General features: G+C 38.2%; 1 protein-coding gene across 2 annotated transcripts; it reads right to left on the reverse strand.

Annotated features, from left to right (window-relative positions):
• Positions 1–4: 4 nt before the first annotated feature.
• On the reverse strand, positions 5–25,757 carry LOC123645920 (zinc finger protein 383-like). Of its 2 annotated transcripts, XM_045562444.1 has the most exons (5): positions 25,397–25,757; positions 24,976–25,048; positions 18,751–18,877; positions 17,438–17,533; positions 5–1,398 (listed from the first exon to the last, which is right to left on the reverse strand). In XM_045562444.1, the coding sequence occupies exons 2-5, from the start codon at positions 25,006–25,008 to the stop codon at positions 209–211; spliced, it is 1,446 nt and encodes a 481-aa protein (XP_045418400.1). In that variant the 5' UTR covers positions 25,009–25,048; positions 25,397–25,757; the 3' UTR covers positions 5–208. The 2 variants fall into 2 exon arrangements, with proteins under 2 accessions (XP_045418400.1, XP_045418401.1); XM_045562445.1 differs by lacking the exon at positions 24,976–25,048.

Below are 25,757 nucleotides of genomic sequence, written 5' to 3' on the forward strand. Positions count from 1 at the left end.
ACTCTCAAATATAAACCTTTTAATATACACCATAAGATTATAAGGGTAAAATGTATCTGATTTTCTGATGCAAATTAACTTGAAGATGTTGATAATTTTTCCAATTTTTATTTTGTTCACAGGATGTTTCTATTATTTTGATTACCTTTAGTTTTATAAACTCTGAACCATGAAAAAAATCCCCTAAGCAGCCCTTGTATTCACTGGGTTAATCAACATTATGAATTCTCTGATGTTGAATACAGCTTGAGCTCCTAGTGAAGGCCTTCCCACAGCTCATGCAGTGATAGGGTTTCTCACCTGTGTGCATTTTCTTATGCACAGTAAAGTTAGAGCGATAACTAAAGGCCTTCCCACATTCTTTACATTCATAGGGTTTCTTACCAGTGTGGAATCTCTGATGTTGAGAAAGGTATGAGCTACAACTAAAAGTCTTCCCACATTCTTTACATTCATAGGGTTTTTCACCAGTGTGAATTCTCTGATGCTGAATAAGGCTTGACCTCCTACTAAAGGCCTTTCCACATTCTTTACATTCATAGGGCTTCTCACCAGTATGAATTCTTTGATGCTGAACAAGTTTTGAATTCTTATTGAAGGCCTTCCCACACTCCTTACATTCATAGGGTTTCTCACCAGTATGAATTCTCTGATGTTTTGTAAGATAGGAGCTCCAACAAAATGTTTTTCCACATTCCTTACATTCATATGGTTTTTTACCAGTGTGAATTTTCTGATGTTGGGAAAGGTATGAGCTAGTTCTAAATGCCTTCCCACACTCCTTACATTCATAAGGCTTTTCACCAGTATGAATTCTTTGGTGTTGAGAAAAGTATGAGATCCAACTAAAAGCCTTCCCACACTGTCTACATTCATAGGGTTTCTCACCAGTATGAATTCTTTGATGTCGTAAAAGGTCTGAGCCACAACTAAAAGATTTACCACATTCCTTACATTCATACGGTTTCTCACCAGTGTGAATTTTCTGGTGTTTTGTAAGTGCCGAACCACAACTAAAGGCCTTCCCACATTCCCTACACTCATAGGGTTTCTCACCAGTATGAATCCTCTGATGTTGAGTAAGTTGTGAGCCACGAGTAAAAGCCTTTCCACATTCCTTACACTCGTATGATTTCTCTTCATTGTCAATTCTTTGGTGTAGAGTAAGAGATACACGCTGATTGAAAGCAGGTACATCTTCATGGGTGATTATTACTTGGCTGAAATGTGCCTTCTGAAGTAACTGTTTTCTCTCAGGCTGATCTTTACATTCCCAAATATCTCTGACACTTGATCCTGGCTTTATAATTCTTTTCATTAACTCCAACTGGAATGATTTTACATTACTAATTTTTTTCCTTAAAGATGATTTCTTGGTTACAGATGTTGATGGTTGAACTGAAATGAAATAAAGAGGAAATATTTGCCTATTTTTTTAATCTGGGGGTAACAAAACTTCTATAGTGGGAAAGGTAAAAATAAAATGGAAACATTTTCAAATAAACCTCTAATAGTGAATGGCTAAGAAACAACTAAAATGCAGCTATCCATCTCAACAAATGAATAAGGAAAGCAGAGAATGAAAAATTTCATAAGTAAAATAAGTAAGAAATTACAATGATTCTCTAATATTTGTATGACTCAGAAATATTTGGGAAGTTTGATAAATATTGTCCTGAGTGATCATCCAAATTGAAGGGAGACTTGGTTAATTATATATGCATACCTCATTTTATTCCACTTCACTTTTTTCAGCTTTGAAGATACTGTATTTTGTTTTATTATAAACTGAAGGTTTGTGGCAACCCTACATTCAGAAAGTCTATCAGTGCCATTTTTTCCCAACAGCATGAGTTTACTTCATCTTTCTGTGTAACATTTTTGTAATTCTTATAATATTTCAAACTTTTTCATTATTAATATATCTGTTATGATGATTTGTGTTCAAACTTGATGAATTAGCCTTAGAAGATGCCATCTAGGACTTTCATAGCTAGAGAGAAATAAATGCCTGGCTTCAAAGCTTCAAAAGACAGGTTTACTTTCTTGCTAGGGGTTAATGTAGCTGGTGACTTTAATTAGAAGCCAATGCTCATTTACCATCCCAAAAATCCCACGGCTCTCAATAATTATGCTAAATCTACTCTGCCTGTGCTCTATAAATAAAACAACAAAGCCTGGATGACAGCACATCTGTTTACAGAATGGTTTACTGAGTATTATTTTTGAGACAGGGTCTTGCTCTGTCGCCCAGGCTGGAGTGCAGCAGCAGCATCATAGCTCACTGCAGCCTCCAACTCCTGGGCTCAAGTAATCCTATTGCCTTAGCCTCACTAGCAGCTGGGACTACAGGTGCACATCACTCTACCAAGCTAATTTTCTTTTGTTTTTTGTTGAGAGGGTATCTCACTATTGCCCAGGCTGGTTTCAAACTCCTGGCCTCACACAATCCTCCTGCCTGGGCCTACCAAAGTGCTAGGATTACAGTTGTGAGCCACTGTGCCCAACTTGAATATTTTAAGCCCACTGGTAGGACTTATTACTCAGAAAAAAAGATTCCTTTCAAAATATTACTGTTCATTGAGAATGTACAAGGTCACCTAAGAGTTCTGATGGAGATGTACAAGGAGATTAATGTTATCTTCATGGCTGCTAACACAATATTCATTTTATAGCCCATGGATCAAGGAGTCATTTTGGCTTTCAAGTCTTTATATTATTATTATTATTTTATTGTAATTTTTTTTTTTTTTGAGACAGGGTCTCACTCTGTCACCTAGGCTGGAGTGCAGTGGTACAATCCCAGCTCACTGTAGCTTCAAACTCCTGGGCTCACGTGATACTCTCACCTCAGCCTCCCAAGCAGCTAGGACTATAGGTGTATGACACTGACACACTCAACTAATTTTTTAATTTTTTGTAAAGACAATATGTCTTGCTATGTTGGCCAGGCTTGCCTTGAACTCCTGACCTCAAGTGATCCTCCTGCCTTGGTCTCCCAAAGTGCTGGGATTAAAGGCATGAGCCACCACACCAGGCCTCAAATCTTATTATCTAAAAAATACATTTGGTAAGGATATAGCTGCAATAGATAGTGTTTTCTCTGATGGATCTGAGCAAACTGAAAAACTTTTGAAAAGAATTCACCGTTATAGATGCTATTAAGAACATTCATGATTCATGAGAGGTCAAAATATTAACGTTAACAGAAGTCTGGAATAAGCTGATTCCAACTCTCATGGTTGACTTTGAGGGGTTCAAGATTTCAGTGGAGGAAGTCACTATAGATGTGGTTTAAATACCAAGAAAACTAGAATTAGAAGTGGAGCCTGAAGATGTGACTTAATTGCTGAAATATCATGATAAAACTTGAATAAATGGAGTTGCTTCTTATGGGTGAGCAAAGAAAGTGGTTTCTTGAGATGGAATCTACTTCTCATGAAGATGCTGTGAATGCTGTGGAAATAGCCACAAAGGATTTAGAATATTACACAAACTTAGTTGATAAAGCAGTGGCAGAGTTTGAGAGAATTTACTTCAATTTGGAAGAAGTTCTACTGTGGGTAACATGCTGTCAAACAGCATCACATGCTATGGAGAAATCTGTCATGAAAGGAAGAGTCAAATCAATGTGGCAAGCTTCATTGTTGTCTTACCGTAAGAAATTGCCACAGCCACCCTGACCTTCAGCAACCACCACCCTGATCAATCAGCAGTTACCAACATCAAGGTAAAACCCTTCACCAACAAAAAGATTATGACTCACTGAAGGCTCAGATGATCACTAGCATTTTTTAGCAACAAAGTATTTTTAAATAATTTAATACACATATCTAAAAAATACATTTTTAGATATAATGCTATTACACACATAATAGACTACACTATAAATATAACTTTTATATGAACAGGGAAACCAAAAAATTGTGTCACTTGCTTTATTATGATATTCACTTTATTATGGTGTTCTGGAACTGAATCTGCAATATCTTCAAGGTATGCCTGTATATATTTCTACACATATAATATCAAACTATATATTCTGAAAAGGGGAGGAATATCATTGCTGTATTATAATGTGATAAATAAGTATAACCACAGGATGTTTCTGAGGTAAAAGGACAGAGAGCTTGTTAACAAATAATATATCAGAAATGATCTGAAAGTAGGTTAATAGAAGGTAGAAATCCAGACTGATTATAACCTAAGAAAAAGACATCAAAGGAGTCGGGAATGAACGGACTTAGGAAAAACTCTGCTGTAGCTAGACTTCAAAATGTGTGAAGCTCAGTGAAAATACTGTGTTTTTTTTTTTTGTTTGTTTATCTGTTTTTAGAATTCCACAAAACACAATCTTAGCACAGGGGACATTGTTCAGCCAAGGCTACAATGGTGACAGACTGTGGGAGGAATCAGCTACAAGTTCAGATAAATGGGAAAAGTATAAAATGGTCATGTGATATTGCAGGAATATTAGAAGAATTGGGTTTTTCTGTAACCCAGCATTGAAACACTAGTTTAAAATTCAGGGGCAAATAAGTAAATCACCCTAATCCCCAGCACAGTAAATGATTAATCTTGCCCAAAGAAAGGTTTTGCCCTTGCTCAACTCCTGGTACTTGAAACAGTTTTTAAGAAATAGGATGAATAAAGTGGACATTCATGGGAGCCAAACAAAGATCTCAAAACAGCACAGTTGGAGGTGGGGTGGATCAAGAGAAGCCTGTGTAGTCCTTTGATACTGAAGATTCCTGAAAACAAATTGCTTCATTTACCCTAGTTTGGAAGAACTTAAAAAACTGTAAGGCAAAATCATTACACAACATATACATATATCAAGTCATCATGTTGTATACCTTGAGTATGTACAATTTTTATCTGTCAACTAATTTTTTTTTTTTTTTTTTTTTTTTTTTTTTTAGAAAGCTGCAATGACTGCAAGGAGGAACTTGACCTCGAATCACCTGGGGCAAACAAACTAATCAGGGAAAAGACTGACAAACAGGCCAACATTCCTTGGCAAAACCCCTAGCTAGGAACCCAAATTCACTATGTGCAGCAATGCACATGTGTAAAATGCTGAAGGGGTGAGGAATAAACTTTTTTGGGACTCTTTGATGTGGAAGCCCAATGCAACACGATTTAAAAACCCTTCAGTAAAGTTCTACCGGGGGCTCCAGTTAGACTGGGAGAATATGAACAATTGATGGGATTAAGTTGAAAGATTGGACAACATTTTGAATGAATGAACAGGCTTTATGTGAAGTGATTATATCTCGTCTACCTGAATATATTACAAGAATGGACATTATGCTTGACTGGGAATACTTCTTTTATGAAGTACTGTTAAACAGAAGATGTATACCAAATATTGATTGGACATGCTAATTGGTAACCAATAGAATTGCCCAAGCTCACACGGGTTGTTAATTTGAAACAAAATAGAATAACTGGTAGACAAAAAGAGATTACCATTTTAATGACTTGTTAGAAGCTATAATGCTTCTGCTGACAAATTCTGTCCAATAACTCTGTGTGGACTAGAGACTGGGCCATACTATAAAACCCAGTGAATGCCACCTAGCAGAAACCAGTTAAATTTTGGATGAGAAAATTTTCAGATCTTGTGGTACAGTATACACCATTTGAGAGACATTTATTTGCTTGCCTAATTGTAATTGCCCCATGACTGAATCCTTCCATTATTAAAATCTTGGATCCTAAATTGCCCGTAATTCCTTTTTAGCATTTTGATTATGATGGGTCTTGCTGAGTTTTAAAAAAAATATACAGTCACATGTTGCTTTGTGACAGGGATATGTTCTGAGAAATGCATTGTTCTGACAAAAGAATTTTGTCACTGTCCAAGCTTCATGGAGTATACTTACACAAATCTAGGTGGTATGGCCTACTACACACCTAGGCTATATAGTAGCCTATTGCTCTTAAGCTACAAAGTTGTACAGCATGTTACTGTTCTGAATACTGTAGGCAACTATAACAAAATGCTAAGTATTTGTGTATCTAAACAAAGTAAATGTATATTAAAATATGGTATTATAATCTTATGGAACCACCGTCATACATGCAATCCATCATTGACTAAAATGCCTTTACGTGGTGTACTGTATAGTTTTCTTCTACTTGGGGTTCATTATGGTCATCGGCTTGGTTGTTTCTCAAGTTTTCAGCAATTATTTCTTCAAATATTGTTTCTGCTGTCAGTCTTTTGGTGAGGTCAGTCTTTTGGGAGGACTCCAAATATACATATATTAAGTGACCTACAGTTATCCCAAAGCTCACTAATCTTTTTTCCTTTAATTTTTTTCTCTTTTCATATTATATAAGTTTCTATTGCAATGCTTTCAAGCTCACTAATCCTTTTTTTCTTCAGTGTAATGTCCAATACATGGTTAAATAGTTTTCAACTCTAGAAACTAAATGCAGTTTTTTTGTTTTGTTTTGTTTTGTTTTTTTTGCCTTTAGACATGGGGTCTTGTTATGTTGCCCAGGCTGGACTGCAGTGGCTATTCACAAATGCCACCATAGCACACTACACCCCTGAACTCCTGGGCTCAAGCAATCCTCCTGCCTCAGCCTCCCAAGTAGCTGGGACTGCAGGCAACTGCCACCACATCCAGCATTGAATATGGGTGTTTTAAAATATACTCTATGTCTGTCTCTACTTAACTTTTGAACATCTGGAATATAGTTATAATAACTGCTTTATGGGACTGCAAATTAGTGCAACCTCTGTGAAAAAGAATTTGGAGATACCTCAAAGAGCTAAAAATAGAAATACCATTTGATCCAGCAACAGCACTATTAGGCATCTACCCAAAAAAGCAAAAGACATTCTATAATAAAGACATCTGCACCCGAATGTTTATGGCAGCACAATTCGCTATTGCAAGGATGTGGAAACAGCCCAAGTGCCCGTCAATTCATGAGTGGATTATTAAAATTTGGTATATGTATACAATGGAATATTGCTCAATAGTAAGAAACGACAGTGATCTAGCACCTCCTATATTTTCCTGGATAGAGCTTGAGCCCATTATGCGAAGTGAGGTATCACAAGATCGGAAGAACAGCTTCCACATGTACTTGCCATCAAATTGGCACTTACTGCACTGACTGATCAATGCTATGGTGCTCACACGGTAGTAATACTCTCCAGGGATTAGGGGCTTGGGGGTAGACTCACAACTAATGGACGCAGTGACCATTGTAGAGGGGTAGGGCATGCCGCTAATCCTCGCTTGGGTGAGGCAAAGACATAAAATGTAACCCGAATGTTTGTACCCTCATAATATCGCTTTAATATCTTCTGCTAATTCTAATATTTGTCATTTCTTGGTCAGTTTTAATTAATTGAAAATTCTTATTATGGGTCCTTTCCCTGTCTCTTTGCATGCAGTATCCTTTGATTGAATTTTGCCTTGTTAAGTGCCAGATTTTGTAATCTTCTAAAACTTCTTGAGCTTTGTTCTGAGATCCAGTTAAATTAGTGAAAGTAGCTTGATTCTTTCAGGTCTTCCTTTTATGAGTTGTTAGGAAGACCCAAAGAAGTCTGCTGTCCTCACTACTAAGGCAAGACATTGCTGAGTAATCTAACCAATACAGGATAAATTATGACGTTTTCTGGTCTGACGGGTGGGAGCAAGTATCTTCCTGGCTGCGTAGGTGCTGGGCACAGTTCCTTCTAATTCTTTTGAATGATTCTTTGGGCAGCCTCAGGTAGTTTCCCTCATGCTTACAAGTACTCTGATGAACTGTCAAACGAGATCCTCTGCAGATCTTTAAGGTTCCCTTCCTCTGCAGCTTCCTCTTCTTTACTACTCCTCCCAAACATTTGCTGCCTTAATCACCCTCAACTCTCAGCTCCATCTCCTCCATTCAGGAAATCTCTTGGGTTTTGCCTCACTTCTCTGCGTCAGAATCTCTCTCAAGGCATAAGAAGGGATAATCATAGAGCCTCATTTGTTTCCTATCTCTCAAGAATCACTGTTCCTTATTGCCTGATGTCCAAATATGTTTCTGAAAAACCATTGGTCATGTATTTTTTTATTTTGGGGGCAGAAGAGTAAAACAAGTTCCTGTTACTCCATCTTGGTGGAAGTAGAATTCTCAGAGCATGTGTACGTTCATTTTGAAGTCTATTTTTGCTGGATATAAAATTCTATCCTGACAGTTCTTTCAGTACTATTCTATCTTGACAGTTCATTCTATCTTGACAGTTTCTTTCAGTACTTTTAAAGATATCTCAGTTATCTTCACACTTTAATAGTTTCTGATGAATTCTTTGTTGCTGCATCTTTAAAGTGTCTTCTTTCTTTGGCTACTTTATAAAGCTATCATTGCTATTCAAAAATTGACTTTGATGGACCTAGCTAGATTTTCATTATATTGCTATAGGTTACTTAAAGTAGTCAGATCTAAGAGCTCATAGTTTTCATCTAATTTGGAAAATAATCAGCCATTCTTCTTTAAAATCTTTTCTGACCCTCCTCATTCGGAATTCCAGTTATTCATTTTTCACCATTTGATATTGTCCCAAAGATTACTGGGATTTTTTTTTCACTCACTCTGTGCTCTATTTTGGATAATTTCTGTCTCTTTGTTTTGAAAACCAATTTCTTCTGAACTGCATAATCTACTGCTAAAAATCATTATTTGCAAGCTCTTGAAATACCAGTTGGTTCTTTTGCTATAACTTTTTCTCTCCACTATATTCATAGTTTCTTCTAATTCATAAGCTTATTAAAATATTTACAATAGCTGCTTAACATTCTTGTCTGCAAATTTCATCATTTGTCATTTCCATTGACTATTCACTTCATCTGACTATGGTCATAGTTCCTGCCTCCCCCACATCTAGTACTTTATAGTTGGATGCTAGAAATAATGAATGCTATGTTATTAATGCTGAGTTTTGTTAATGTCCTGTAAAGATTGTTGGACTTTGTTCTGGTAGACAGTGAAGTCCTTTGAGGATGTTTGATCCTGTCAAAGCTTTTATTAGTAGAGAGTGACCATTCTCGGTTCTTTACTGAGCCTGAGTTATTCAGTGAACTCTCTCCACTGGCTATTCAAAATTCAAATACCCCTTATTCTTGTGTGATTTCTGCAAATTGTTCAGATTACAGCTTCACTGTTATTCTCTGCCTGGCCCTGATGTAGCTTCATTCTGTGCATGTGTGGTTTGGTACTCAGCAACGGTTTCATGGGGACCACTATGTAGATTTCTGGATTTCTTTTTCAGGGTAGTTCTCCTCTGGTTCTCTTGGGGTCCATTTTAATGTCTTCAACCCATGCCTTTTGCTTATTACACCTATTTGAGCTAAAAAATTCTTCCATTATAACAGTAACCATAGAATAAACATTGCTTACATGCCAGATATTTTACATGTTATGTTTTACCCAGAGAATCATTGAATGAATGAGTTAATTTTTTCACCTTCTTGCCCAAAAGTAATTAGGGTTGTAGTTCTGGAGGTCTCCAAGACTTCAGGTTCAATGATTCACTAGAATGACTCACAGAACTCAAAACAGCTACTATACTCATAGTTTCAGTTCATTAAAGGAAAAGGATATAGACTACAGTCAGCAAAGAAAATAAGCACATAGGGCAGGGTCCAGCAGAGTTCCAAACATGAGCTTCCAGTTGTCCCCTTCCAGTGGAATAGTGAGGACAGTACTTTCTTCTAGCAATGTATGGCCATATGCATGGAGTATTGCTAACCAGGAAGTGCACCCAAATCTTGGTGTCCAGGGTTTTCGTGGGAGGCCAGTCATATAGGCACAGCCACGTGGTTGCCCTATCTATAGCACCTCTATCTCTACCTGGCCTATCTCTAACTGGCAATGTGGTTGTCCTATCTATAGCACCTCTAGACATTAAGCTGATACCACATGGCTCAAGGACCTCACCAAAAATCACACTGTTAGCACAGACTAACTGGTGTGCCCAAATCCCCAAAGTAAAGTATTCTATCAGGCAGGATATTCTAAGACATTAGGGGCTACCTCCCAGAGCTGGGCAAAAGCCAAACATTTCTTTAGGCAAGGTCAATCCTTCACTGCACAAGCCAGCCCCTAGCCCTTGACATAGACTCTCCTATAGCAAAATGATATTTGTCTGGGCATCTACATTAAGTATAACATTTTTAGATAATATGTAATATGTACAACAATAGCATCAGTATGACTATGACTAACATTTGGAGAAGTTAGTGTAGGGCAGTGGTAGATTTAAACAAACAAAATTCACCACATAAAGCCATTAACACATTTTTGTCTTTTTTTTTTTTTTTTTTTTTTTTTTTGAGACAGAGTCTCACTCTGTCGCCCAGGTTAGAGTGCTGTGGCATCAGCCTAGCTCACAGCAACCTCAAACTCCTGGGCTAAAGCAATCCTCCTGCCTCAGCCTTCCGAGTACCTGGGACTACCGGTGGATGCCACTACACCCAGCTATTTTTTTCTATTTTTAGTAGAGACAGGCTCTCACTCTTGCTCAGGCTGGTTTCGAACTCCTGAGCTCAAGCAATCCTCCCAGAGTGCTAGGATTGCAGGGGTGAGCCACTGCACCTGACCACATCTCCTTATTTCTTTAGTAATTTCAATACTTGCTTCCTCCCTTGATCCATTGCTATTTGTGCCTTATGATAATCTTGTACAGATTGGCATAGAACTTAGCTGATGGTTAGCTAAACTTTCTCAGGCCAATCATTTTCAATTGGTATTACATCCCAAGGAAGCTTTAAATCAATCACTTAATACATTTAATCATCAGTATCATTATTATCATAATGACATTTACAGAAGGTAGCTGAATCTTATCAGTAATGTCAGTATTACAACAAATTGCAATATAGTCATAGTACCATTCAGTTTTATTATAGAGCAAATCAGTAAAAATTAAAGTATTTGTTATGCCTTTCCAATTAGCCCATGTCCATATACCAAATATTACGGACAGATATCACAATTGGTCATGACTTGGTTACTTCTGGGTTCCAAGTCAGTTGGGAACAAAGTCAGCCACCCTTAGTTCACAGGCTTGTACTGAGACTGGCTTCTATTGTGTGCTATCATACAGCAGGGTTGTTCACAACTGTCCTACAGTCGTATGGGTGGAATTCAGTCTAGTTCCTTTTCCTGCTAATTATACTACAAAATATGTATTATTCTGACCTATTCTTGGGCAAGGGGAGTCAGGGCGCATCATTATACATTATAAGTGTCCCAAAGAACTTCAATATTTTGAAGTCCACAGGTTTGCCATAGGTATATCTCTTGAATCTCAGAAACTAGGATAGAGGACCATTGGCCTATGGCTACTTCAGCCTCCACTTGTGTCTGTTGGGTCAGCATACAAGTGGTTTCCCAACACTGAGTCCTAGCATTATTTGTTGCATGTTTCTGACTGTATTTATTTCCAGAGCTGCTATAACAAAATGCCACAAAGTGGATAGCTCAAAACAACATAAGTCTATTATTTCACAATTCTGGACGCCAGAAGTCTGAAATGAAGGTGTTGGCAGGGTCATGCTCTCTCTGAAGGTTCTGAGGGAGGATCCTTCCTAGCTTCTGGTGTTTGCTGGCAACTTGGTGTTCCTTGGTTTGTAGGTGCATCACTCCAACCTCTGTCTCCAATGTCACATAATGTTCTCCTTCCATGTCTCTGTGTCTCTTTTCTTAAGGACACCAGTAACATTAGATTAGGGCTCACCCTAATGACCTCATTTTGACTACATCTGCCAGGACCCTACTTCCAAAAAAGTTCACACTCACAGGTACTGGGGGGTTAGGACTTCAAAATATGTTCTTGGGGGGCACAATTCAACCTATAATAATGACCCTAAAAAGCCTCATCTTCTTTCAAGGCTGAATCTCATCCTTTACCTTCCTCCTGGAAGCAAATCCCTTCTAATCTGCTTATTCTAGTTAATAAGTTATTTTCTTCTAAATGCTGCTCCTCAATAAATGTGAATTCAGCTTGTCGCATGATGCCTAGACTGGCACTTAGCTCCTGTAAAACCCTCTTCTGTCTTGTAGACAAATGTTTAAATCACCACACGTTGTTGCCACTGTGTAATAAGGGCCTGAGTGTGGTTAGGATACACAATTTGCATCCCAAAATGTTAGGTCCCCCATTCTAGGGTTAGATGAATGGTAGTCACACCTACATGTAATTTAGTTTGAGTGTGGCAGAAGGCTTCCCATAGCTCTCCTTGTCTTATGATGGGGCTTTCCCCAGGGAAATTCAGACCCATGATGTAATGCTTGTGGTTTTAATCACATCAGCAGCACATTTTATTTTTCTATTCTGTTTGTTTGGCATCCACAAAAACAAAAATGATGTGTATTTGTGCACAGCACATTGTGGTACACTAAGCATGCCAGTGCTATATTTTGCACATGATAACCGGGGATGTTTCCAAGTATTTGATCACCAAGATTTATAGTTACACTGTGGTCAGTGTGCCAGGAGTTGTACACCACACAGCCAACCCTAATTTTGCTAGACAGGATAAAGTTAAAATTCACCCAGTCAGACCCTTAGGAATTCTGACACAAAGGTTTAATGGTACAGTTATGGTTTCTTGCTTAGGGATCATCTCTACTTCCAACACCCACAGTTGCAGCCCTGGTCCCAGAATCAGTGCACCAGATGAGAACAGAAAAAGTTGAGGTGATGTGGGAAGAACTGTACAGTCAAATAGATACCCAGGGCTATCAGCATCAGTCCAATGTAGGCAACATTGTGTGGAGCCTTTCTCCTGGAAAATCTGCCTTATAACCATCTACAGTGTCTCTCTTAATGGCAAGTTTTTGGTATTTTGTGCCACAGAATAGCAGAGAGAGCGATATATTGAGATTCAGCCTATCTCTGCATTGCCACAGCTCTTCCATGTCCATCTCACGGACCTGTGTGGCGACCTCCAGTGAACTCACCAGGATACCTATCTGACAGTTCTAATCACCTGCTGACCCTGGAAGGATTCTTCTGATGGGTTTCAACAAGTCCTACTTTAATGTGTGCCTTAAATTACCATAGTGATTTCCATACAAGCATCCCTTTAATAGTCCAGTTTTCCACTGCATATCGTCTGACCATATGGTCAGGCCATTAGCCATCAGCCATGAGTTGATAAAAACCCAAACTAGGAGAGTACAGCATAAAATTCAGCTCACTGAGCTGATTTGTTTTTACCTCTAACCCGAGTTTTTCCATCAGTAATTCCTAGTGTGGCCAAACAAATGCTGTCCATTCATCTTGGAACTGTCATCCATAAACCAAGCAACTTTGTTAGTTTATATAGAACTGCTAATAAGGCACTACAAGTGGCAATAGGATCTGGAAGCTCCTCAGGTGATTGCACATTTGTTCCTAGGCAAAAAAGGAGCTATCTGCTGTGACTATGAGTACCTCCTTGCATTCCCCAGTAGCATGTTCCTGCACAAACCATTTTCGTTATACCATGGAACTCTTCTGGACACTGCCCTCCACCACCAAGGCATTAGGGGTATTTCAGGTTTCAAGATTATTTAGACTTTTAGTCATAGTGGCAGTTTCAAGCTAGCAACTGTCTCTCAAATAGAAACTGTCTAGTCCAAAATCCCAGTAGTTACTATTCGGTGGTGCCCACTGGCTTTTGCCATAAGCCTCAAGCTGCACTGTACAGAGAATCTGCCTATACCAGTAATCCACCTTCTAACAGGGCTTTATTTAAAGTGGTAATCTCTTTTTTGTCCATCACATATTCTACAATCTTTCAAATTAACAATTTGTGTAGACTCAGACAATTTTTTTTTTTTTTTTTGAGACAGATTCTCACTCTGTTGCCCGGGCTAGAGTGCCGTGGCGTCAGCCTAGCTCACAGCAACCTCAAACTCCTGGACTCGAGCAATCCTCCTGCCTCAGCCTCCTGAGTAGCTGGGACTACAGGCATGTGCCACCATGCCTGGCTAATTTTTTCTATATATATTTTTTTAGCTGTCCATATAATTTCTTTCTATTTTTAGTAGAGACAGGGTCTCGCTCTTGCTCAGGCTGGTCTCGAACTCCTGAGCTCGAACAATCCGCCTGCCTCGGCCTCCCAGAGTGCTAGGATTACAGGCGTGAGCCACCACGCCTGGCCTGACTCAGACAATCTTAATGGTTCCCTTTTAGCATGCCCAGTCAATATTGCTAAAGGGTGGGTTTATATGCCTTTTGTCTTACAATACTAGGTAAGGAAAATGGTCCCCAGCCAGGTATGTCTATACTCATAATACACTCAGACAAAGGAGATAAAATCATTTCACATAGTATCTGTTCAAATATTACAAGGTTTACCAAACCTTCCCCTTAATCCCATCAAACACTATATTCCCATAGCCTCTCAATCTAAATGTAGCTCCACCTCCCCACCCTTAAGACTTCACCAACAGGTTTTAGAATCACAGTACATTGGGCTCCCATGTCAAGGAGTCCCAGCAAAGTCTCTTCTTCACTCTTTGACCATTTTACCCATTCATGTGCACGTGGCCTTGAATCCCCAGTCAGGGATGGGGCCAAAGGACCCTGCAACCTTCATCAATCCTTACGCTGATTAGATTACAAAACCATCACCCTTCGTGATTCTCCAGGTCACATTCTCATTATCCCTCTGTATTCTGGTTTTCTAAACTCCTCCAAACTAGAGTAAATACAGTAGGTTTATATAGGACCTTTCAAAGTTGAGGGGCTAGCAGGGGATCTTATATGTCTACCCAATCTCTAAGAGTGCTGCATTAAGACCATTTTTTGCTCCATCAATGTTCCTTTTATCCTTCTCATTTTTCAAAAACTCTTTAAAGACTTCCACCTTCTCACACTTCATGGGTACAATGCACACCATATGGGTGATGGACACACTTAGAACTTTGACTCGAACTGTACAAAAGCAATTTGTGTAACCAAAACATTTGTACCCTCATACTATTCTCAAATCTAAAAAACAAACAAACAGGATTTCCACCTTCTGAGAGGAGTCCCTTGATTCTCCCTTTGTCTTTCCCCATTCTCTTACAAATCACTCTAACCTTCTTAAGTATCTGTCCCTTCAGCATAACCTTCCCTTTGAAAGCAGGCCTGAGGCTAACAGCTGTGGCTTGGACCAGCTGAATTCAAGGCTGGCCCAAAGCTTTTCTTACTTTTATTTTATTCTAACTTTACCATTAGCACTGAGACTAGAGGCCAGAGCATGGACCAGCCACAATCTAAGCTTGGCTCAGTGTCAGGATCCACCCCAATATTCTCCTTTACTTTTATCTATTAATATTACAAGCCATAATAACCAAGGTATTGTATAGCTGGCATGTTTCTTGTTAATCTGCATTTCTTTGTGCAACCAGTGAGTGAAGTTGGATCCATTTCTAAATGCCATTGGTAACATTTACCTCCTGTAACTGACTACAACATAGGTGCAGTTCCACACTGTGGGTGACCCCATGGCCACCCAGGGATTGAAAGTTATCACCCACTCCTCATCCTTTCTCTCCCGAAACCACGTGTTTCAGTGTGTCAGGGTCATTCTAGAAAATTCCACTTCTGATACCAACTTCAGAGTTAGAGAAAACACAGTCCAAAGACCCTAATTTCTGACAGCATTTCCAAGTCTGGGGAGGGGGAATTCTCAAACCTTCTCAGGTTCAATAACTTACTAGAAGGACTCACAGAACTCACTGAAAGCTGTTATACTCATGGTTATGATTTACACAGGGGAAATATATAGATTAAATTCAGACAAGGGAAGAAAACCATAGGGCAAAATCCAGGAGGGTTTCAAATGCAGAAATTCCAGGTTTTCTCTCCTTGTAGAATCACAGTTAGCATTCACTCCTGGCAATGATGTGCGACAATATGCACGTAGTATTGCCGATCAGGGAAGCTTACCTGAACCTTGGTATCCAGAATCTTTACTGGGGCTCCACAGTCAACTGCCTGTGTGACTAACCCATCTCTAGCCTCTCTGGGCATCAAGTTAATGATACATCATAAATTGATACACAATATCGATCCACAATAAATCACACTGTTAAGACTTTCTGATATGGTCATCCCCCAACATAAATGAAGACACCTTCTTGGGCATGACACTCCAAGGGCTTAGAAATTACCTCCCAGAAGCCAAGGGCAAAGGCCAGACCTCTCTTTGGGTACAGTTAAATCCTTTATTACATCATACACTTCCCTTGTTTAAAAAAAATTTCACCACACTTAAGAGAATCTGATGTTATGTATTCAATTGCTTATTAATTTTCCCCCTATTAAAATGTGTGCTTCAAGAGAACACGAACTGTAAATATTTTGTTCCCTGCTGTAATCTGGCACATAATAGTGCCCAATAAATATATGCTGAATTAATGTACTCTCCTAGGTCTCCCTTTATTCTTTTTCTCAATGCAAGTACAGATTCTGCATTCCCAACACTCTCACCATAGGCAACTCTACTTGCTCCAAGTATTATTTCTACGTGGACCAACTCCACTTCTTCATTTCCAGTCCTCCCTTTCTTTTGAGGCAAATTCCTCTTGGGGTAAATTCTACCTTGTGGAAGTTATTTATAGGCATGTTATCAGCCCCCATTAGGCTAAGAAATCCTTAACATTTTACACATTTTGTAATCTCTTGTACCCAAGAGATCACCTTGTATAATTTATAAATTCAATACATGTTGATTAAAACAACAAATGCATGGGTGAACAAGAAAAACTGGTGAAAAAAAAGTAAGAAAATGTTGGCAGATCATTAAGTGAAGACTCATATAGAAAATTATGCACGCACACACATACTTTTTCCTAGAAATGAACATCACTTATACAATTCTAAATACAAAATAAATAAGCAAAGAAAGATTTAAATACAAAATATAGATAAAATAATTTTCATGGGTGAGGAAGAAAGTTGAATGGTTAAAAAACAAAAGTAAAAATGGGATGGGTGAGAGTAAAGGAGAGGTGAAGTGGCCAGGCACAGTGGCTCTTGCCTATAATCCCAGTTATTTTGGGACGCCAAGGCAGGAAAATTGCTTGAGGCCAGGAGTTTGAGACCAGCCTGGGCAACACAGCAAGACCCATTCTTTACAAAAAATTTTACAATTAGCCAGGCATGATGGCACACACCTATAGTCCCAGCTACTTGGGAGGCTGAGGTGGGAGGATCACTTGAGCCCAGGAGTTCGAGGCTACAATGAGCTGTGATTGTGCCACTGCACCTCAGCCTGGATGACAGAGCAAGACCCTGTCTTAAAAAAAAAAAAAAAAAAGGAGAGGTGAATGGAAAGTCACTCAGAGCAGTTCTGTCTCCATAAACCAAAGGCTGTTTCCAGACTCAAAGGTGTCACCTCCTGACAGCTGGATTACTACCTGAAATACTCTCCTCCAATACCTTATTTCCCTCACTTACCTGAGCACTGGCCTCTAGCTGGCACTCTGTCATGTATCCAGGGCTCCTGCCCTTGTTCCAGTAAGGAGATCACAGCTGGCTTAGAAATGGAAAGTCCTGCTCACAAGAAAAAACAGTTATGCTGGGATGTCCGAGAATTCAAATCTCGTCCTTTGGTCAAGAAATAAATAGGCAAAAGCTCAGACTACAAAACAAAAATAAATAAATGGGACTAAATGAAACTAAAAAGCTTCTGCACAGCAAAGGAAACAATCAACGGTATGAAAAAATAACCTACAGACTGGGAAAAAAATACTTGCAAACTGCCTATTTGATGAGGAGTTAATATCCAAAATTTATAAAGAACACTTACAATTCAACAGCAAAAAAACAAATAGCCCAACTGAAAAATGGACAAAGGACCTGAACAGACATTTCTCCAGAGAAGACATAAAAATAGCCAACAGGTTTATGAAAAGGTACTCAATATCACTATTCATAAGGGAAATGAAAATTGAAACCACTATGAAATATCACCTCCCATCTGTAATGATGGCTATTATCAAAAAGACAAGAGATAACAAATGTTGGTGAGGATATGCAGAAAAATGAACCCTAGTTACTGTTGGTGGGAATGTGGATTGTTACAGCCATTATGGAAAACAGTATGCAGGTTCCTAAAGAACTTAAAAATAGAATTATTAATACCATATGACCTAGCAATTCCTCTGTTGGGCATATACCCAAAGGAAATGAAATTACCACCTTGTAAAGATATGTGCTCTTCCCATGTTTTTTTGCAGCAGTATTCACATTAGCCAAGATATGGTAACAACCTAAATTCCCACTGATGGATAAAAGGACAAAGAACATGTGGTTTATCCACACAATGGAATATTATTCAGCCTTAAAAAGGAGATCCTGTCATTTGCCAACACCATGGATGTGGAGAACATTATGCTAAGTGAAATAGGCTAGATACAGAAAAAAAAAGTATGATATCAATTATATGTAGAATTTAAAAAGGTCAAATATGTAGAGATAGAGAATAAAACAGTGGTTACCAGGGTTAAGGTGGGTGGTAGGAAATGGGGAGATGTAGGTCAAAGGAAACAAATAGCAGAAACGTAGGATAAACAAGTCAAGAGATCTAATGTTAAGCTTCAACCATTAGCTTATAATCTAATGAAGCCACATATTTCCAGTTCCACAAAAGTTCAAACTCTGTGAACAAAAAGCAGAAATTCAGCTGCAAAGGCAACTAATAATTCACGGTGTAGGAAACAGACATTCCTAAGGGCAGATTTTAAAATTTGGGGGACAGATGTCCTTACCCACTGAGACCAGGTTTCTGTAGTTCTCCAACATCACGTCTCTATATAAAACTTTCTGCACAGAGTCCAGGCAGTCCCACTCCTCTTGGGAGAAATCTACAGTCACATCACTGAACACCACCACCCCCTGCAAAAGCAAACATGGAGAGAGGCAGAAGGAAATGAGGTGAGCACAGAGAAGGAAGAGGTATTGAATGAATGAAAGGGGAACTACTGTGTGTCAACAATCTGGAAATGGAGAATTCTAAGGAAATCAATGACAAACAGTAAGAGTTTGTGTCCTTAAACATTCCATTTTCTCCATGCAAAGTTCTCCGTATAAAATGGGCATCTCCATGATCCCAACAGGTCTGGGTATGTACCAAACCAAATTTTGTGACATCTTACAATGAAAAGATATATGCAAGCAACTCAAGACAATTTCTTAGCAGAGTAAATCCTAATAAATGCTTCCTCTTTTCTCTCATCTCTCTATACTTTAGAAAGAAGAAATTCTGGGATTCTTTATACAATCACATTAAGATTTTTTATACTTGGTATAAACACAAAATCCTAAAACCTCCAGAGAGAAAATGTAGGTCCAATAACAGATGCAGAGGCAGTATGGCAAGGGGCTCCCCAATAGCATCCCTAGAATGAGGGAGACAGAGGAACAATTCTTCCAACATACTCAGGAAAATCAACACTGATCCAAATTCTATCGAACTACTAACTTAGTGCAAGTGTTGAATAAAGACATTTCTCCTGTTTAAGGACTAAATAAATAAAGCATCATTATCAAATGCATATTCCCCCTTCTTAGAAAGCTAGTGAAATACAAGCTCTGTCATAATACAGAGATAAATCAAGCATGAGAAAACACAGAATACCTCCCTTCTTCCCCCCTAAAAGAGGAGGTATCACAGAGATTGTTGAAGCAAAGTCCTAGGATAAGATGTGAAAGTGACATCTCAGCTACAAATCTTGTAGCAGCCACTGTTAGTCAATCTGTCCATTAAGGGCTCTATAAAGAAAGTCTCAGAAGAAAAACAAAAGAACTAATGCATGTGGCCATATGAAAAATACTACTGATAAGCATGTGACAGTATTGTTTGATTACTGGAAAAATTAAGTGATAGATCATGACGGATTTCTTTTAAAAACATAGCAAATAGCTCCAAGAAGAAAAAGTTATACTTCAAAGAATCTATGAGCTTCATGTACTACATATCTTAGTAATGTGTAATCATAACCATGTGTACACTACTGATTTAACAAAATAAGTTTATATATTCCCTACTAGGTGAAAGGGAAGTGCAGGTGTAGTAGAGAAACTCTAAAATTCATATGCACCAAGCGTGGTGGTGGCACATGCCTGTAGTCCCAGCTACTTGGGAGGCTAAAGCAGGAGGATCACTTGAGCCCAGGAGTTTGAGGCTGCACTGAGCTATGATGGTGCCACTGCACCCTAGTCCAGGCAAAACAGCAAGACCCTGTCTCAGAAAATGATTGAAAAATAAAAATAAAACTCATATGGGAAGTTAGCAGATGATGTCTAAAACTGATTAAGAAATACCAGGCTAAGAATATAAATTAGGAACATGGACTTAAATATCAGAGGAATCAACTAAGAGTTGATGTGGCCACTCTTTGCATGGAGACTGTGTTGTGTGGCAGGAATATGCTTTTGCTTTAAATAACCTCTAGCTTAGAAAATAGAATGTGCATATAACTTAGAAAATTTTAACTAATACATTCTTATGTCATACTATAATAAAGTGTTCCTTGTTATGAAAAATTATTTAGTAAGCACCATTTTTACTGGCTGTATAACATTCTATCATATGAATGTATCTTAAAACCTTAACACCTATTGTTCTCCATCTCTAGAACCTTAGACAAAACTGAAACAGAGATTGTCCCTTTTTAACTTTCTGTTATAAAATAAAAACTGTAACTTCCAAACAATTGGAGACTGCAGGAAGATGGCTAATCAAGTTTGCTTATTACAGCTCTATCATGTTTTATTATCTGATTACAAATAAGGAAACAGTGACAGCTAGAATGAACCTTACGGTGTTAGATTAGAATTAGAGATCAGTATTACCTCATGGCTTTTATTAGTAATATATATAGATAGGGACAGACATATAAACATAGATACATGTGAATGTGTATTAGTATATATATGCCTCTGTCTGCTTGGGCATAGAGGCAATGACACCTCAGAAACAGTAAGCACACCTATCATCCACATCTTGGTTTCTAAATGCTATTCTTCAATGTAAAGAAACAGGGCTTGGGAACATGTTGACTCCAGGACTGAGAAAATGCAAAATAAGTCTGGAACATATTTGTGGGTGCCAGAAAGTAAAGAAGTCATCAAAAAATAACGGGGATATCAAAAGTATGCAGGAACTAATTTGAAAGAGCTTCCAATCAGCAAAGCTTGGTCAATTTGAGCAACAAAACAAATAAGAATGGAAAAAATAAATGTGAGTCTGTACTGATATAAACAAACAAAAAGAACAGCTCTTTCTTCTTATAGTTGAATTCCAATTAACAAGCAGAAGAAATAGGGAAACATATTTTTACACAAATACCACAATAAAAACTGTTGCAGGCAAGAAGCACTGATGGAAGCTAAAATTAGTGGGCCAATGTATATAAGGAACAGGATATTTAGACAGTCTCAAAGTATCTCTCCACAAGATATTAATTACAAAGGGAATAAACTAACTTTACAGTAGAGGAACTAGACACTACTTTAACAAAGTGATATACTTTAACAATGCCAGAGATAAAGACATACCATCATATCAACATTACATATCCCCTAGTAAGATGCTTCTCAAGGGACACAAGATCACTTCTGTGGTATATTTGTCAAAATGCATAACCTCAATTTAATCATGATAAGGTATGGGCCATTCTACAATAAGTGACCAGTTCTTTTCAAAAGTGCCAAGGTTATTAAAAGATTGAGGAATTGTCACAGATTCAAGGAGACTAAGGAGATAGAACAACTAACTGCAATGTGTGATTGTGTGGATTAGATTATGGACCAGAAAAAGTAAATTAGGAGGAAAACTGACAAAATTGGAATAAGGTCTGTAAATTAGTTTTTCATATTGTATCACTGCTGTATAGTGTCATACAAATGTATTCTCCCTATGAAAATATAACAATTTTAAAATTCCACTTTACTCCTCATAGGCATTGGGATTACTTCAATGAACATTATTGTACGTCCAAAAGAAGCTATAAACAAACTCATACTAGTAAATATATTTATCAAATTCATTGAATATAAGATAAATACATAAAACCTATTACATTTCTATATGTCAGCAGCAAAATGAAAATTTATAAAATATCATTAAAGACATCAGAAAAATGAAATTTTTAAGAGTAAATTTAACAAGAGATATGTAAGACCTATACATTAAAAACTGTAATAAAACTGAAGACCTAAGTAAATAGAGGGATATAGCATGTTCAGGGATTAAAAGATTCCATAAAGTAAATATCAATTTCCCTCAAATTAACCTACAAGTAGAATACAATCTCAATCAAAATCCCAGCAGGATTTTTTAATGAAAAATAAGCTAATTCTAAAACGTATATTGAAAAAAGTGCAAAGAAATCAAAGGACCAATAGCCAAGGCACTTATAAAGTATACAAATAAAGTGGGAGACCCTGTCAGTTAGATATAAGGAGTTATCAGAAAGGTATATTTAATATAGTATGGTATTATCTCAGAGATAGATAAATAGACCAATAGAACAGAAAAGCCCAGGACAAAACCCATGTGTATATTGTCCTATCATTAAGGAAAGAACTGTCATCAAATTAGGAAGAAAAAATGATTTTTCAATAAATTCTAGTGGAACCATGCAGTACCCAAATACTGGGGAGGCAACCCACCTAAAATTGATCCTATAAATCACATGATACACAAACATAAGTTCCAGATGGATTAAGACAAATTGAAGATCTAAAACAATAAAGTTTTTAATATATAATCCTATATCAGATAATATCTTCAAGGATATAAAGAACAGAGCACAAAACACAGTAATTATAAAAGAAAATATTAATAAATTTGATTATATTAAGAACTTCTGTTTACTCAAAGATACCATACAGAATCAAAAAAAAGTTACAAAAAGATACAATACATATAACATAGGACTAGCATCAAGAATATATAATGACCTACTAAAATCAGTAAGAAAAAAACAGACAACCCAATTTTATTCCATTGATTTGAGCAGGGACTTTACAAAGGACATCCTTTATCCAAACAACACATGAAAAGGTTCTCAACCTCATTAGTCATCAGGGAATGTCAATTAAAACCAAGATTAGATGCCATTATACATTTACCAGAATGACTAAAATTAAAAAGCCTGATTATACCAAATGTTGGTAAGGATGTGAAACAACTGGAACTCTCATACAAAATGATGAAAATATAAATTGGTACAATCACCTTGGAAAAGTTTGTCACTGTCTAATAAGCTGATGTATAAATTGAGCATATATATAATATATGACCCAACAATTCCACACCTAGTTAACATTACCAAACAGGAATGCATATATACATTCACCAGACTAAACACAGAATGCTCACAGCAACACTCTTCATAATAACCAAAGGATGGAAATGCCTGCCAACATCAGAACAGAGAGAATGGTATTTTCGAACAATGGAATACAAAGTACACAAGATCACTGCACACAGCAATGAAGATGTATAGCTGCAAGTAAATGTACCAACATTGATGATGCTGAAACAGAATATTATGAGAAAGGAATTGGACACAAAGGAGCACACACTACATAATTCCATTTATATGAAGTTCAAAAACTAATCTGATATTAGAATCAGGTTATCCCTGGGAGAGAGGTGGGCAAGTAGAAATAGGGATGACAAAGGACATTAGTAATATTCAATTTCTTGATCCTGGGTGATGGTATCAGGGATCCAGTTTGTGAAAATTCACAAGCTATATGCTCATGATTTTTGCACTTATTTATACTTACAATAGGAAACCACATGACATACCATTACCACACAAGAGAACAGAAACAATTATAAATACTTATGTAGAACCAAGGAATGAATAGACAAGAAAACTCTCATACACTGCTGATGGGAAGATGGCAAAATTAGTTTCAGAAAGTATTTGGCATATTTTTAGAAAGCTGAAAGAGACATACCTAATTACCCAGCAATTTCATTTCTAAATATATACCCTAGAGAAATATGCATACCTGTATACCACTAATTATGTACAAAAACGTTCCAATAGCCTTGTATGTAACAGCCCCAAATTAAAAAGAGCCAAAGCAACCATAATCAATATAATGCACATACAAATTAACCTATTTCATATAATGGTACTACATGGTATGAAAAAAATAGACTAATTTCACAATTGTAATGTTCAAAAATAGCATGATACAAAATGATAGAAAGTTATATAAAGTTAATAAAAAGTAAAAATAAACTGTATCATTTATTGACACATGCTTACATAGGTAAAACTATAATGGAAAAACTAATCATCATGAAGGTTAGGGGTGGGTGATTTTGGTTGGGTGTTTGCAATGTTTTATGTCTTGATATGGGTGGTTGTTACTTGAGTCTGTTCTCTATAGTTCTTAGTAAGCTTTACACATATTCTTATAATTAAAGGAAAAAAATTATTACAAATTCAGTCAAAGAAATATTGTGGCTATAAAAATGGTATTTTCAATAAGAACTTTAAAACACAGGAAAAGTCACAATGCAAGTTTAAATAACGTAGGACATAAAATCGTATACACGGTATAAATGTACACCTTACTTATGAATTGAAAACGAAATAAAACTACATCAAAATATTAACAATGGTTGTTCAGAGGTTGGGATTTTAATGTTCTCCTTTGTTACTTTGTGCATTTTTCAAATTCTCTAAACTGATAATTTTATAATCAGAAAAAATGTATTAAACTAGAAAGACAACAGACTAAAGCCGAAACATTGGTCAAGTTTCAGAGTGTTGGGGAAGGGGGAGATATACCGGGCTCTTTACAACCCCCAACAGTCTCTTAAATGGTAATGCTAAAACCCGCGACACTTGATGGGCTGAATCAGGCAAAAGAAAAAAAAAAAATCAGAAGGAAAGCAAATCAAGGCTGGAGGGCAAACATGAATGCTACAAAAAGAAAATGAAAAAGAAATACCAAGCTACCTCATACGTGGTTTTTAGATACGCAACAGCCATTCTTTCCTCCACCAGGCGCCTCTCTTGGAGAAGAGCAGAACTGGGAAGTAGAAATGCCTCATGAGGCGCCAAGGTTTTTCGTGGAGTCCAGATTAAGTGTGAAAATCGCCGCAGCTCCAGCCTCCGCCCGCGCCGCCCAACCACAGAGACACACGTGAGCGCCTAGGGCCTTCTCGCCAGCGCCGCGGCGTCGGCGGAGCCGGCCCCTGACGCGGAGCGCGGGAGGCGCAGGGCCGCGCTCACCGCACGGCCCTCAACCTACACAGCCGCCGGCGCGGCAGCGGGACCGGCGCCCTGGCGGAGCCGCTACTTGCCCTACACACAGCCGCGGCTCGATCGCGCCTCGGCCCCCGCCCCGCCAGCAGGCCTGTGAGCCCCATCGCCTCACCCGTCCTAGGGATCCGGGAACCCCTGCTTTTGGCCTCCCCCGGGGACACTCAGGAACGACCCAAACTGCCGTGGGGACCTGACACGCTTGCACTTCAGAGTCCTCCGCCCAGAGGTGCGATCAGCCTGCCCACTCCACGAGGCAGCCGAGACCCCGCGGAAGCTAGAGCTGTGAAGCAGAACCTATGGGGACGTAATGCAGCGCGAGGGCGGCTGCTCGAAGGCGGAGGTTGGTCCTCGGAACCCTGCCAGCACCAAGCCAACCTTCCAGAGGACTCTAGAAAATTCCTCCATGCGGGCCCAGCCCCCTCTCCGAGGAGCCCGTAAAGCCTTGCTCTGCAGCTTGCGCGGCAGGACCTCCT

The sequence above is a fragment of the Lemur catta genome, chromosome 10, assembly GCF_020740605.2.
Source record: "Lemur catta isolate mLemCat1 chromosome 10, mLemCat1.pri, whole genome shotgun sequence".
Classification (NCBI taxonomy): Eukaryota; Metazoa; Chordata; class Mammalia; order Primates; family Lemuridae; genus Lemur; species Lemur catta.